Consider the following 15,768-nt stretch of genomic DNA (forward strand, 5'->3'; position numbering starts at 1 on the left):
AGTACTGTATCTTGAACCATGAATGAAAAGAAACATTGTTATTCTTTAAATTGTTTATGTTAGAGTATGTTAGAGCAACAAAAGGAAAGTAAGATGCTGGTAAACATGAAATAGTAAAGGGAAAGAAAAACTATCAAGGGCCATCTTGTTATTAATTAGACAATGATTGTCATTCATTAGATGGCCTAGGCCAAGCCTGAGTAATAGATGCTAGCATTGCCATAAGAGTAAAACAACAACAGCAACAACACATAAAATAAACGTATGCTAGGAATGTTGTGAATGTGAAGGCACTTGTGTTGTGAAGGCTTTTCTGACACTCTTGAAATGCTACGATTTTGTACCGCCATCTCATTCTTGTGATATTGGAGGATAATCGCATAGTAGGTTACACGATTTTCCCACATGCCTTTGGAGTTATATCTCTGTGTTTCATATTTATGAGGTTGACCTACAAAAACATTTTCTCTGTGTCTGGAATTGTTATTTGTACACAGTATTTCCTTGAATGTCTACAACTACATTTTTAAAAATATATTCCCACTGGATAGTTACCTTGTTAGACACTGGGATCATTCCTTCAGAATTGCCTTTCCATGGCTTTGGTCAGTGGACTTGTAGTGAGAGGTGACCCAAATGGACAGAAGACTGTACCTCGATTTATTTACACATGGATGTGGTGGACATCAAGAGTAAGCTGCATTTTTTGGATTGACTTAAGTTTTGTCCTTAAAAATTGGAATCTTAGAACATTTACTGGAATAAACCATATGACACACTCGCATATCAACTTTCCAAATGATTTGAATTTATACGATTCATTTATTAAATGAATTTTATGCCAAGAAAGAATGTATTTCAGGATAAGTCCTCTCAACAAATAGTGTCTGTTGATGAATGCTTTGCATGTTCCTTTGTTTCTCGTTTCTTCTACCACATCTTCATTTCTTTTTGATTTTTTGTTTGTTTGTTTTTTGAGACAGGGTTTCTGTGTGTAGTCCTGGCTGTTCTGGAACTCACTCTGTAGACCAGGCTGGCCTCCAACTCAGAAATCCACGTGCCTCTGCCTCTCAAGTGCTGGGATTAAAGGCATGCACCACCACGCCCAGCTCTTTTTGATTTTTATGTGTCCTATTTTTATTTATTTTAAATTAACTAATAATTTCTAAGTATGATGACTTTTACTAGAAGGACCTCTTATACAGAACAGCATCTTTGAATGGTGCTTCCATTTGATAAAGAAGGGTTTGTGTTAATGTATCTACTTCCTCTTCCATAGTTAAGGGGGACTTGGGCTATACTTAAGAGATAGAACAAGAACAAATGGCTTTGTGCTAGAATGTTGTCCCAAGACATCTAGACACAAACTACTGAATTTATTATCCAAGTATTTTTGTATTGTAGACAGCTTCAGGTTCACTTCAGGTCATGGGGCATGTCAAGAAAAACATGTAGAAGAACGAACGCTTCCAAAGTAGTTTGCAAGCTTTGCATTTTGTGACTCTCCCTGAACTTTGAAGATGCTTTCCTCTGGTGCTTAATAGTTTTAATAAGAGCTAACGTGCCATTGTCCTTTGTGTGGAAAGAGGACACTGCTGAGGGAGTTTTATTTATGTGATAAATTACGTTTTCGATATAGCATTGAACACGGTACTTGACTTTTATTTTAAGGCATCTGAAAACTCAGCCTATTTGCTTCTGTGCAGACATTTCAGCAGAGTTAGGATATGCTGAAGTTGAAGGTATGGACCTACTGTTCTTTGCTTCTTATACAAGTGGTTTGAGCTGTCAACTTGGAGGCATCAGTGCAAATATCTGTAATAATAGGTTATTGTATTAGAGTTTACTGATTGTTTACTTGAGAAGATGCAGGCTCCAAAGTGCAGTTAAAACAACTTAAATGAATTTGGAGAGCAATAGTATGTAAAGGAACTCTGTACACAGTCTTATTGCAACATTTGTCTCAGTTCATTATTTTGGAAAATCTTTTATGTTAGATTTAAAAAGAACCCTGATGGATATGCTTAGAACTTGAATATCTTTAAAACATAAAACAAAACAAAACAAAACAACAACAACAACAACAACAACAAAACAAAGTAAAAGAAAACAAAGCCACCACCAATAAACCAGTGTTATTAGGTAGGTGAAGGGACTCACAGACTAAACTTGATTCAAAACAAAAAACAAACCAACAAAAAGACCCCCCCAAAAACAAACAAGGGCATTGATTTCTACCGAGGAAAATCCAGCTTCAAGACTTCTTTGGATTTTATAGTTAGCTAGGAGCCTTTTCATTTCATTTTATTTTCATTTGAGAATGACAGAATTCTTCATGTTGACCTAGATAAACTCTTCTTTGTTATACTCTTTAATATTTATTTATTTATTTATTTATTTATTTATTTATGGCAAAATTGGCCCATCTAGAGTGATTGCAGGCTACTCACTGAATAAATTGCCTTTTACCTCTAAAGTTTAAAAAGATGGGATATGATCAAAAAGACCCTCAAATACATGGCTGTGTGCAAGTCCTGTGCATTGTGGCCACAGTCTGCATGTCAGTTCTTGAAAGGAGAAAGAAAATGAAGGATTTGGGCTAACATTCAATGACTATCATGATCATTCTCTAAGTAATCTAGACGGAACTTCGCATCAACATTAGGCAGAAGATGCGTGCGTTCTGTGAAGGTCAAAGCAGACTAAGATCAGTTTCTGGAACAGGTGTTTGCCACAGCTCATCAAACACACCTACCGATATTTGCCGTTCTGTAAAAGGTACCCTTCCATGAAACAGTCAGATCAGAAGTGTTACATAATTTCTTTATCAGTTCCAAGCTTCTGCTAGTTCATTTTACTCCAATCCTGTTAGGTATTAGGTCAGTTCTTTGTATTGGGAGAGCAAGGTCAAATACAGCTACTATTATTTCTATTACTAGTATAGTATTTTATTGAGCACTTGTAAGCCAAATACTCTGTTAAATGATTTATACATATTGACCTCACTGAATCTTTACAACCTCACCATGAGGCAGGTGCATTATCATTCCCATTTATATAGATAAACAATTTTTTCCAAGGGTATCCATCAAGCCTAGATCAAGGATTTGAAATTAAGCAGACCCTTTTCCTAACCACTATGCTTTATTGACTGCATGTTGGTATTATTGTGAAGAAGAAGCTATCCAAAACACCTGAGTTTGTCTCTTGAATCCTCTATAAAGGCTTAGAGAAATGTCTGGCTGGCCTTCCCAGTTCCAGAGGGTGTTTTTATTTTTATTTTTATTTTTTGACTGTGACAAGACAGAGCCAGGAGTCTGAGTTTCGGCTGCATAAGCAATAAATAACATTATCCAGGAATACATTTAAATTAGACACCGACAACAAAGGATATTACAAAATCAGGATAACCACCTTGCAAACTTATTTTGTTCTTGTGTCCTCCCATTTTAGCAAGCATATGATGAATCGGCAGAAAGCGTTTCCTGAAGACGCCAATTAGCATCTTACATCACCCTCTATATTTGTAAAGCACTCCATACGTTTGCAAGTGCTTTCCCATTAAAAAGGAGAGGTCACTTAATCAACAATTGGGTAATTTATTAAATTAGCCATCATAAAGAGGAATAATTAACAAGCTCTAGGATTCTAGTGTCTGTTTTTTCTTTTTTCTTAAGTGTAGTGCTGAAAGTGAAATTATTAAGCACCTTCTTTTGGGTCAAGAATTAGACAAAATGAATTTTTCTATATTACCATTTCAGAGGAGAGAGGAATGAATAATTCAGAAAGACTTTTTTTTTAATGACTAAAAGGGCAACTAAAAGTAATGGCTATTCTTCACTTTTAATAAAGTTTGTAACCTTTATTTTCAACATATCCTTCTATTTACAAGTGAGCAACATGGAAAGTCATTAGGAACTCCTAAGATAGTGATTAAAAATAGTTTTAGTATGAGTGTAAAATGAGACATTTAAATGACTCTGATGACCACTATATTCTGTGGCCGCAAAATATGATTGTTATGTGCCTTGAAGTTGCTGTCACTATTTTTTTACATGCCCGTTTAGCTGGCAAGTTGATTGGGTGCATGTTTGAAGTCCCAAGATAACCAATTGCTGAGCAGCTACATTGCTGTTGTTCTGTGGTCCAGCAATGGCAAAAGTGAATGAAGACAGAACATTCCATTGGAGGGTTGTCTGGTAGGGCTTTTAATGTCAGCCAATCCATTACTTGGTGATGAGTCTGCACATGTCTTTTTCACTTGGTTAAAGTAACCATGCCTAATTGAGATGGTATAAGCAATTAACACCAGGACTCTAAAATACCTTTCTATTCACTCCCTGGGCCTTATTAATCTGTTATATCTTCTTTCCACCCCAAGTGTCACTAAGTGTTTTGTCATCATTTCTTCCTATGCCTGTCGCCCACTGGAATTGCTAGCTTCCCAGACAAATATTTCTATATAGTTCAGATATGTTGATTTTTATCTTCTATATCTTGCTGTTAACCTGTAATATACCCTCACTTTCTACCACCTGTACCTCTATTTGAATTATACAGGGTCACCACGGACATTTTCTTTGCATTGATAGTGAGATGGGCTTCACACTTACCTAAGCATCAAGAGGGTGTGGTGGGAGCTGAGGTGGTGAGCTTTCATTCTCTAGTGGCAAGAACTTTTAAAATAAACTTTCTTTTTTTTCCCCCTGGGAGATCCCTTTATTCAAGCAAACTTATTATAATTCAGATTTTCTTGATTCCCTACAGAGCTTCACAAACTCAGAAGTCAGTCCCTGCAGGGAATTTCACTTATAATGGCCTTCATTCGAAAGATCTAATTCTGTTCTCATTCAGTGTGCACATGGGAGAGTGATGGAAGTGCACAAAGAAAGGCAAGTAAGTAACCCATGAAAAACTTGAGTTTCGATATCATCTGCATCACTCAGCGTTATGGAGGACATTCTATAACTGTGAAAGGGTTTGCAGGAGAGAGAGAGAGAGAGAGAGAGAGAGAGAGAGAGAGAGAGAGAGAGAGAGAGGGAGAGAGAGAGATTAGGTGAAGAAAGGAAAATAAAGGTGCCTTTTCTCTCTTAAATTGCTGTTTCTTTTTATTTTGTTTTTCTCTTCCCAGATTGCTGTAACTTCTCATGCTTGACTGTTGTTATATATGCATTTTAAAAAGCAACAGAAAATGCTGAATCTACTCTATGAAAGAATTGGCATGTAGATTTTTGAAAAAGATGCCTCATATTTCCCCTTCTATACAGTTGCAGTTTATTTGATTGAAGCTTGCAAAAATTTTAAGGACAATGGAAAATGGCTTTTTCAGTTATGCAGAGAGTGGAAGACAGCCAGGGAAGCCAGAGGTCTGTTGTTTGGGGCAGGTGGTATAATGCTGATGGATGAGAGAGAAGGGAAGGTTTTGTTTTTTTCTGTTAAGGAAAATGTCCACAAAGAATATCGATTCCAAGTTACTAAAGCCCAAGATGGGCGAAGGGATTTTAAAAGAAAACGTAACTACTTTACTGAATTCAAGATTTTGTTTTGTTTTGTTTTGTTTTTAATTTTTTTTTTTTTTTTGGCCATTTGGTCAGGAAGAATTTCATCTTACAAGGGAATTGCAAGTGGACTTTGGGAGCCATTTTTCCTTCTCTTTTAGTTTATTACTATTGAAAACTAGTGGATGATTGATTATTAGAGAGGGTTAAATATAGATCAAACTTCAAGTGGAATCAGATTGTGTACTATAAAGTTCATGGAAGGTGCTTGATTCGGAAAAACAAAACAAAACAAAAACTCCAAAACATTTTTAAAAAGTTGTCTACTCATTCTGTGATCAGGAAGTAGTGTTTATGGATCCCATGGGTGCAAACAGATTTTGTAAAACAATTATTGTCTCCTTTAAACAATTCCAAATATTTTATGGAACCTTTGAGTTGTACAATATCTTTGTGTATAAATTGGGAAAAATATGGTGAAAAGTGAATTTCATATCTATTTTGCATATGACCTACTCATAGAACTATTTTTACACCATGAGCCTGTTGAAATATTATTTTCTTGAAATAATATTTATTCTTACTCCCCATTATATAGTCTGTGTTTTTCTTTGAATTGCTCTTTGGGAAAACCATTTATCATAGGTCATTGTATTGATTTTATTGTCTAATATTTGTCACAGCCTGTAAATGATAGATCAAATGGGTGACCCATAATCTGTCTAATAGCTAGACTAGATACCCCACACTTACATATTGGATCTTTATTACAGATGAAGACATGAAAAACAGGTATAAAATCCATAATTGATGTAAGGCTGGGAAAGATAGTGAAAATATAAGATTTTAACAGAAGAATATAAAAATGTGTACTGAACCAAGCAACAAAGTATAGATGCAGACTAACACAACACAGTAGTATGCTTCAAATAAACAATTGTGTAATACTAGTGATGAGATAGAGCTAAGAGGCAGGGTCATTTAGTACTCAGTATCATATCATGTGTCAATGACATTTGGGGCTTAAGGGATGGCTCCTGCTCTTATTGCTCTTGCAGAAGATCTGGGTTTGGGTTCTAGCACCCATACTGGGCAGATAAAACCACTTATAACTCAAATTCCAGGGTATCTGAAACTCTTTTCTGCATCTGTAGGCACCTACATACACAGGACACATAAACTCATGCAGACATATATACATGCACATAAAATAGATATGTACATGCACATAAAGTAAAGTGTAGCATCATTGTGAAAAACATCAATCCAACCTTAGCTGTGGTTTCCTGTTGTGTGCTTTTTGCTCATGAACATATTCCCAAACTGCCTTGGTAGTCACTATAACAGCTATCATCGAGTAGGGGTGGAATTTCTGGGTTTCTTAAAATGTATTATTTTATAAATGGAAGCTTACTTTGCTTAAAGTAAATATTGTCTGTAGTAAACAACCAGGAAAAGGAAACAATTCAAAGTATGTGTCTTACAGGCAATGGAAAATTAGTATTATCTGTGCTTGTGTGTCTGCTGTTGGGTTGAATTTTGTTGTAGCATTAAGCTTTTTTAAAATAAGAAATCCAGCTCTCAGAGTTACTCTTGGTATGACTTCCAAGTCCATTGCATGTAAGCACAAGAGGCAAGGACAGAGGAGAAAGAGTGAAACGGAGCTATGAAAATGAATATCTGACTCTTTCCAGAATCAATTTATTCCCTGAAGTGAAAAAAATCTGGCTACCTAGAAAGGGGAGTATACTTCAGAGTTTGTACTGAGAGCTGTTGAGTTTCACATTTTACTTAAAAATATATTGATTTTGAGTAAGTGGCTGATTTTATTGCCAAAGCAAATTTCATTTCTTGAGATGATTAGGTTTTATTAAACTATTTCCTAACTGTCAGTAAACACATGTTCTGTGACTAAGCAGTACAGTCCTCAACCAAGTGGCATTTATTTCTTGGCTAAATAGAAGGATATTTGATCAACTCCAATTTTGAAAATGTGTAAGTTGGAAGAATGTACACCTGCGGCCTGAAACTTTCTGCCCAGGGCCCGATTTTATCACTTTATAATTCAATAGTCACAGCATACTATGTATCCTTTTCACTAACTGTTTTCTTATCCATCCATGTGAACAATAAAACTAACCTTTTAAGTATAGTTGGGTTGTGGAGACAAAATGGAAGAGTGTATAACAACAACACTGTAACGATGTATGAACATGCATATCTCTCTCTCTCTCTCTCTCTCTCTCTCTCTCTCTCTCTCTCTCCACACACACACACACACACACACACATACACACACACACACACACACACACTCACTGGAACTTTCAGTCATAAAGAAGAAAGTGGATGCAACAGAAGATACTCATATGAATCAAATTTAGCTGGTCTCAGAAAGACAAATATATATATTTTCTAGATTTTCTACATATAAATAAGTATACACACATAGGTAGTAAAGTTGAACAATAAAGAGAACTAATGAATAGAAAGAGGAGAGAAAAAGAGAAGCACAGAGAGTATGGGGGGGTATGTGCACTGTTAATATATACTTGCATAAAAAGCATACTTATGTACCCCAGTATCATTTATAGTAAAAATTTAACATCAGCACTTTAAAATTCTCAATAAATGGTGGCAGTTATTCTTAGAACTTCACTAGAGGATATTATGACCTGTTATTAAGGACTTGATTTCTGAGGTTCCATTTTTCTAAGAAAGTGCAGAACACAAAGTTACAGAAAAAGAAGCCTTCTCTTGCATCCTTCTCAAAATGTGTAGATATTATGCTAGCCTTGTTTGAGATATGCTGGCTTAGAATTGCACGGAAGATAAGACAACATGGTTATATTTTTGTAGAGATACATTTACATGAATGCTTGTAAACCTTACATCATAAGGTATGGATGATTTCTATTTAACATTTGATTGAAAAGGTTCAATAGACAGGAACCCCATAAAATCCTTTGATCATGTATATTGCTATCTTATAGTCTTAGAAACAGCACACACTTCTTAAGCTGCCTCCCATACACTCCTATCAGCACAAACTGTGCAGCTTTGTTGAGATGCTTGTCTCTGCCTTTATCCAGCTGTATATTTCGACTTACTGAAATATGGAGCTTAGCTGTGGGCAAGCCCAGCTGGACCTCTGTAAGTATTATTAGACAACTGAGATTTTGCTCTTGGAAGGTCCCTACTGAGCTTCTTTTTTTTCTAAGGGACGACTGTCCATGTTCTTAAGGATGGCCAGGAGAAACATGGGTCACAGTTGTCTGAACAAATAAGATAGTCACCGAGGATCTAGGCAGCTGAATCATTCTTTCCACTCTTCAATTAGACTACATTCATTGTACTTCTGTTCTAATTTGATCATTTACTCATACCTAAGAGCTGAAAGATTTCAAAGCCAAAGCCTCTTGCCTATCCAACCCTTGTTCAAAATCATCTTCTTCAGCGAAATACCTGAAAGAATTCTCTATTTCATCTTTCTTCCCTCATTGTCTACTCTACCACAGTACTCCAGCTCTTACAGATTAGTATCTCACTTATCAGAGTCACTAACATTGCAATATCAAATGCCTTAAAAAAACAAAACAAAACAAAACTCTTTTATTCCATGACATCTACTCAACATGAGAGATACTATTCTTGAAAATCTTGTTTCTTTGGGAATTTTTTTTCTTATACCTTCTTGGGTTTTATCTTACTTGATCTTTTATTCTTAGCTTGTTTTTGAGGTACATACATTCTTTCTTTTTACTATTTGAAATTTACTGTTCCCTAGAGTTCTGTTTTAAACCCTTTTTATTTCTTTGTATGCTATGCATGCTTCCTGAGAGTTCTCACTGGATACCTATGTGCCATTTCTATAGAGAAAAGTAAATAGATAATCATGAATAGAATCTTCATTTCAGACCCTTATCTTTAGACTAATATATGATTTTCTTCCAGGCCTCTTGGCTTCGAATAGGTATCTCATACTCAAGCATGCCCCAGATTGAACTCATCATCCGATGCTTGCTCAAATCCGTTTTTCTTCCTCTTTTCTTTTCTATCTCAGTAAGCAGCACTGCCCTCCTTGTACTTGCTTACGTTAGAAATTCAGTCAGCACACCTGTGATTTGAGTTCCAAGATTTGACAAACCTATCTTCCCAATTCATATTTTGATACTCTACTTTCAGCTGCTAATGGTGCCTGCTTATGCAACTTCATAAAAATGGGCAGCGTCATGATCAGGCTCACTCTACTGGTGTGGTACAAAGGAGACCCAGCAGCTCAGCACCTGTGCTGGTTTGAATGAGAACAGCTCCATAGGCTCATATATTTGAATGTTTGGTTCCCTAGTCGGTGGGCTTTGTTTAGGAGGAATTAGGAGGTGTGGTTTTCTTGGAGGACATGCATCACTGGGAGTGGGCTTTAAGATTTCAAAATCTCAAGCCAAGCTTAGGCTTACTCTCTTTGCCTCCTGTCTGCAGATCAGGATGTAAGCTCTCACCAACTGCTCTACAGTACCATACCTGCTTGCCCACCTGTTGCTATGCTCTCCACTATGACCATTATGATCTAACCCTCTGAAACTAACCAGGCTCCCAATTAAATGCTTTTTGTTCTGTAAGTACTAGTCATTGTATTGCCCCAAATAGAACATAAACCAAGAAAACACACCAAAAAGCAGCTTACTTTGTATAACACTCTCTTGCCCCTCCCCATCACTATGTAGCTCTGGTGTTCTAGAACTTATTATGTAGACCAGGGTAGCATTGATTTCACAGAGATTTGTCTGCCTTTCAAGTGCTGGAATTAAAGGCATGTGCCACTATACCTGGCTTGTATATCATCATCTGAAAAGGCTGTTCAATCATTGATGCATTGATATGTTCTGTTGTTGTCATACCTGTATCACTCCAACAGCTTTTAAATAGTCTCTTATCCTCTAACAGTTCTTGGTCCGCTCTATTCTCTAGTCTATAATCACAAATATGCTCTGAAACAATTTTTTTGAAAGCAGTACTGGGTATTCTAGGACCTTGCATGAGAGGTGATACATTTATCACTGAACAACACTTGTAAGATTTGGATTTGTTTCTTTCCCTTTTTGTTTTAGAGATGAGGTAGGTAACTCTGACTGAAACTCACTATGTAGACCAGGGCTTGCCTTGAACTCACAGAGATCTGTCTGCCTTTGCATCCCCAGCACTGAGATTAAAGGCATATTGCCACCACATATGGTGCACTCCCTCTCCTAACCCTGTTACTTGCTTTCTATTTTCCACTGGATGAAATAAAAGCTCAATTATGCTTATAAGCTCTTTCACCATTTTACCCCTAGTCATGTCTCTGCTTCAGCTCTACCCAGTCCTTTGGACCATTTTTCCCCCACCATAACTGTATCTGCTGAGTGAGCACAGATCATACTATCTACTCTAAGTCTCAAACAAAAACGGATGAGAGAGCTACTATAGTATCAATTGTGGTTAAAAAGTGCCATACTTTCTCTTTATTGAGACAGAGAATTCTCTTTCCTGAATAGCTTTTCCACAGAATCACATCAGTTGTTTTGAGTTGATTGATCGCAGTACTAAGTGTTCTATTTTAAGTTAAAAATAACCCACAAATGAATCACATATATGCATCTTTTCTCTCTCCACTCCCCTATATAAATACATTCACACCCTTCCACATTTCCATAAATAATGATCCTTTTCTTTGGCTTCTGTAAGATCTTGAATCATAGAAAGTTAAATTGTTCTAAGAACTTGAATGTCTGATCTACTCATTTCTAATAGAACTTTGTTAATTTTATCCTTTTTTCCAGACCTTCCCACTCCTCAATTTATTTTTTAACTTGACTCAGATGATTTCAATTTCTGGAGTGAGGCAGGGACAGAAACAGAGAGAACTTGAGTAGGTGCATCTCTGGCATTTTAAAGAGCACCAATGGAGGTGGGGAGCGGTATTAGAACTAATGACTAATGTGTTACTTTAATTTTTAAATTTTCCCTGTTATACTTAGATTCACATGCTATGGAAAATGAAGCTACTAGAATATCTTAATAGTAATCCATGGCACCAATTGCTTATGTAACTGTGACCCTCCATTTGTTCCTAATGGGACCCACGATTTCCATTCAAGGAGCCAGTATGCTCAAAGGAAATAACTCTTTTCATTGAGAAAATTCCATCTCTCCTTTTTGAGCAAGTACACACACACACACACACACACACACACACAAATATACTACTCATTTCTGGACAATGTGACTGAAGAAAGAAGTCTACTGGCATCTTTGTTTGATTTTTGGACATTTCACTATATGAGATGATTAAGCCTTATTGTTGAAAATACTTTTAGACAGCATTGGGTTATTTTTAGCAGAAACCATTCTCCCTGATGCATTAATCAATGTTGAAATTCTCAATATTACTCTAATTACTTTGAAACCATCATTAGAGTTACAGGTCTGTAAAATATTAGAGCATAGTCCTTTCAAGGGATTGTCTAGCCTCTTTACCTTCTTAAACCCATCAACTCTTTGTGGTACAGACTAAGAAAAAGTATCCAAACAATGCTGAAATAATATTGTATGTTCTATAATCTCTCTACATGTCATTTACTTATTGAATGGTGTCAAAAATCAGAAGTTTGGGTCCATATGAATGTTATCCTGATTTTTACCTCTTTATTTTCTGGTGGAGAGTTTTAAAAAATATTTTATTTATTTTTTGAGAAATTAGTATAGTACATTTTTATCATATTTTCCTCATTCCACAACTCCTCCCAGATCCTTCCTCTTTCACCCCATCCATCTTCACATTTTTTTCTCTCTTTACAAAAAAAGCTACTAAAAGCCATAGGGTTTGCCCAAGACTCCTGAGGACAGGGCCAGTATCCCAGTGTTTTGCTAAATATGTATAAAACAAATCTGAGAAAGGTGTTGCTTTTATTTAAGAAAACTTAAAACATCCCAGAAATATCTGTTTATATACCCATGAATAACATGCCACACTGAAATATTTATTAAACAGATTTCTAAAGATCTTGATCATCGCTACTTTGCTAAAGTTCGTTTGCTGTTGTATACAAAAATAACAAAATTGGGCTGGCAAAATAGACCAGGGAGTTAAGGGACTTGCTATTGAGCTTGGTGACCTGAATTTGATTGCTGGTACTCACATGGTGGAAAGAAAGAACCTATTTCTGCAAGTTGTCCTATGACTTCCACATATACCCCACTCCCCTATTTCCTTAATACATAAATAAATAAAATAAAAAATAGTAACATTGGATATTTTAGAAAATAGTGCAATATAATTTTAATTGATTCAAATTTGGGAGGTTTTGCTATATCCTTATTTTTTTTTCTAACATTCCCCCCATCCTAGCTCACTATTTTCTTCAAAGTTTTCTGAGAAGGGAAAAAGTAACTTACATAAAGAGAAGATTCTGCTATCTGACATTATAGCAGATGCACCAGGCTTCCTTTCTATGTAATTTCTGCATGAAAAAATTGTTATCCATTTCCACGATGCCGAATGGTGATAAAGCTTGACAAGCAGCAGTGCCTACCTGAGTGATGTCCATTCCAGAGTCACAGCTCAATGGCTGTGTAGAAGTCAGACCGTTTGAGCCAATTACAGTTGTGATCACAGCATTCTCATCAATTCTTCGGATCATAGTCCCATCCACGAAGTAAATGAATCCATGCCTATCTACTGTGATGCCTATTGGGGGGAAAACAAATTAGCATTAATAATCTAGTAGGCCACATCTACACTGAGTTCAGTATCTTGAAAGAAGCCATGGTAATGGGGAGGCATTATAAAGACACACAGATTTAGTTTTGCTCAGCACAGACAGGGCAGAAATGGGAGATGGTGGTTGTGACACATACTCATTTTTGTCGTGGTTTGAAAAGAAATGACAAAAAGTAACATACAAATAGTCTAATAGTTGTATTTACTATTATTACTATTTATCTAATAGTTTTATTTATTAATAGTTTTATTTTATTCATCTTCGTACCTGGGCTCCTTTGCTATTTGCTTACACCTACATGCAGACAGAAAGGAAACTCAGAGGAGGCAGTGTCTGTCACATTTCTTTTAGCATGTTGATGCTTGGGCCACTGCTTATTTCCATGGTTGCATAAGGAAATAATTGACTTGGAAAGGATTAGCGTAATTTTCAAGAACCTATATTTAGTTCAAAGGGAATTTGTAATACTTCTGATGAATTAAACGGAAGACTTTCCTCTGTATTACCTATTAAAAAGATGGGAGGGAAAACTGTGGCACTATGCAGAGAGGGGCTAAGGTTCTAAAAATAATCAAGTTTTCTGATTTTTCCTCTTTTTCATTCATTTGTTTTAAAATATCACACATTTTTATAGCACATTTTGACCAAATACCTCCTCCCCCCTCCCTCCAAGTCCTTCTATATTCTCCCAGCATGTTCCTCCCCAACTTTATGTACTTTTCTTGTTTAAACCAACTGTGTCCAATTACTGTTTCCAATATGTGAGGGACAGTCAAACTTCAGTGTAACTTTTGCATAATGTTAATTCCAGTCCGGTCTCTTGAAACATATATTAAAAGAGTACTTAGAAACTATGCCATCTAAGAATGGATATATGAATTATAACTGATATTTCACTTTGGTTGAAGTATTTGCCCCCCAAATTTCATGTTTTAATTTTATCTTTGGTAAAATTTGAAACAGTGATCTGCCTTTTCTACGGTCACTAACTGCTTCTTTTCCCTGAGTACTGGAGCAGGACTCAGCTCTATAGCCCCATCTTTCATAAACTTGGCTGCATAGGCAATTATATGCCTAGGGAACTATTTAACGGATCATATGAAATAGTAGATGGGAAAAAAAACAAACCTATACAAGGAGCATGCATATTGTGCACTTCTTCTCTTTGGCATTTTCCTGTATGTTCTTGAAATACCTGTGAGAACATGCAGTGGTGGATGCTTGAAATGATGTATAATAATGAACCATATGTATACTATGTTTTTCATATAAATCCACCTTTGAATACATGCCCGTGATAATATGATGAAGTTTAATTTAAAAATTAGTCACAGTAAAAGAATAACTACCATATCCCAATAAAATAAAAAGAATACTCACAACAGTATACTACAATAAGTTATATGAACACGATGTTCTGCATAGAATATCTTATACTATATTCAGATTTATTCTTAGTTTTGTGAATGTGCAGGTTTATATGGATCTTGATTTACATATGCCTGTTTGCATGTGTCTTTGTGTGTGGAAGCCAGAGGATAATTTGATTGTTATTCGTCAGTTACTATCTACATCATTTTTTTTAATATATAGGGATGCTCACTGCTTGATTTTGCCAATAGGCTAGGCTGAGTGACAAGTAAGGTTAGAGATTAAGCAGTCTCCGCTTCCCCAGCACAAGGAATACAAGTGGAGGCCATAGCTCGTGCCTTTTGTGTTTTAATATCTATTTGTTAATTTACATCCCAAACTCTGTCCCCTTCCTGGTCCTTCCCTCATGAGTTCCTCTCCTATTCCCTCCCTTTCTCATCTGGGAGGTTGGGGACTCCTCCTTATCCCCCTAATAGTGGAGTGGAGGTTGTCCCTAAAGCCTGGAATGGATATCTTTGAAAATATGGATTTGGGGGAAAAATTTAGGTCCTTATGCTTGTAAGGAAAACACTTTACCAGCTGAGTCTTCTCCCCAGGTCATCAGCCTCCTTATTCTTGTGACCCTATGAGATGATAAAATACCTCTATATTGGGATTAAGGAAGGTGAGTGATGCTGGGCGTGGTGGCACACGCCTTTAATCCCAGCACTTGGGAGGCAGAGGCAGGCGGATTTCTGAGTTCCAGGACAGCCTGGTCTACAAAGTGAGTTCCAGGACAGTCAGGGCTACACAGAGAAAAACCCTGTCTCGAAAAATCAAAACAAAACAAAACAAAAAACCAAGGAAGGTGCGTGACATATGCATTAGACTACAATATACAAGTAACTTGAATCCAAGCACTGTGTGTGATACTACAAGAGTTGATCTGAGACCCGAGATGGTTAAGTAATTAATGGAAAGGTAGTTAATATGTCCTCGATACTCTGGGTGTTTCATATTGCAGAAGGGTGAGGAAATATGGTGTGAGATTTTAGCATGGCACTCAGAAGAGTATATAATTTAAAACTTATTAATTATTAATATTACCCACATATAACTAAATTTGTGCAAACTGAAATTTCACACAAGGAGGAAACTAC

The 15,768-nt window shown here is 36.3% G+C and overlaps 1 protein-coding gene across 8 annotated transcripts in view; it reads right to left on the bottom strand.

The window, feature by feature from the left end:
- Positions 1-15,768, bottom strand: part of Tenm1 (teneurin transmembrane protein 1) — a 901,303-nt gene that overhangs the window by 67,439 nt on the left and 818,096 nt on the right. For all 8 annotated transcript variants that reach the window (XM_011251006.3, XM_006541491.4, XM_006541492.4 and 5 more), the window contains one exon: positions 13,070-13,224. In XM_011251006.3, the coding sequence (XP_011249308.1) occupies positions 13,070-13,224 (155 nt within the window). The remainder of the gene's footprint in view (positions 1-13,069; positions 13,225-15,768) is intronic.

Source organism: Mus musculus, chromosome X, assembly GCF_000001635.26.
Source record: "Mus musculus strain C57BL/6J chromosome X, GRCm38.p6 C57BL/6J".
Classification (NCBI taxonomy): domain Eukaryota; kingdom Metazoa; phylum Chordata; class Mammalia; order Rodentia; family Muridae; genus Mus; species Mus musculus.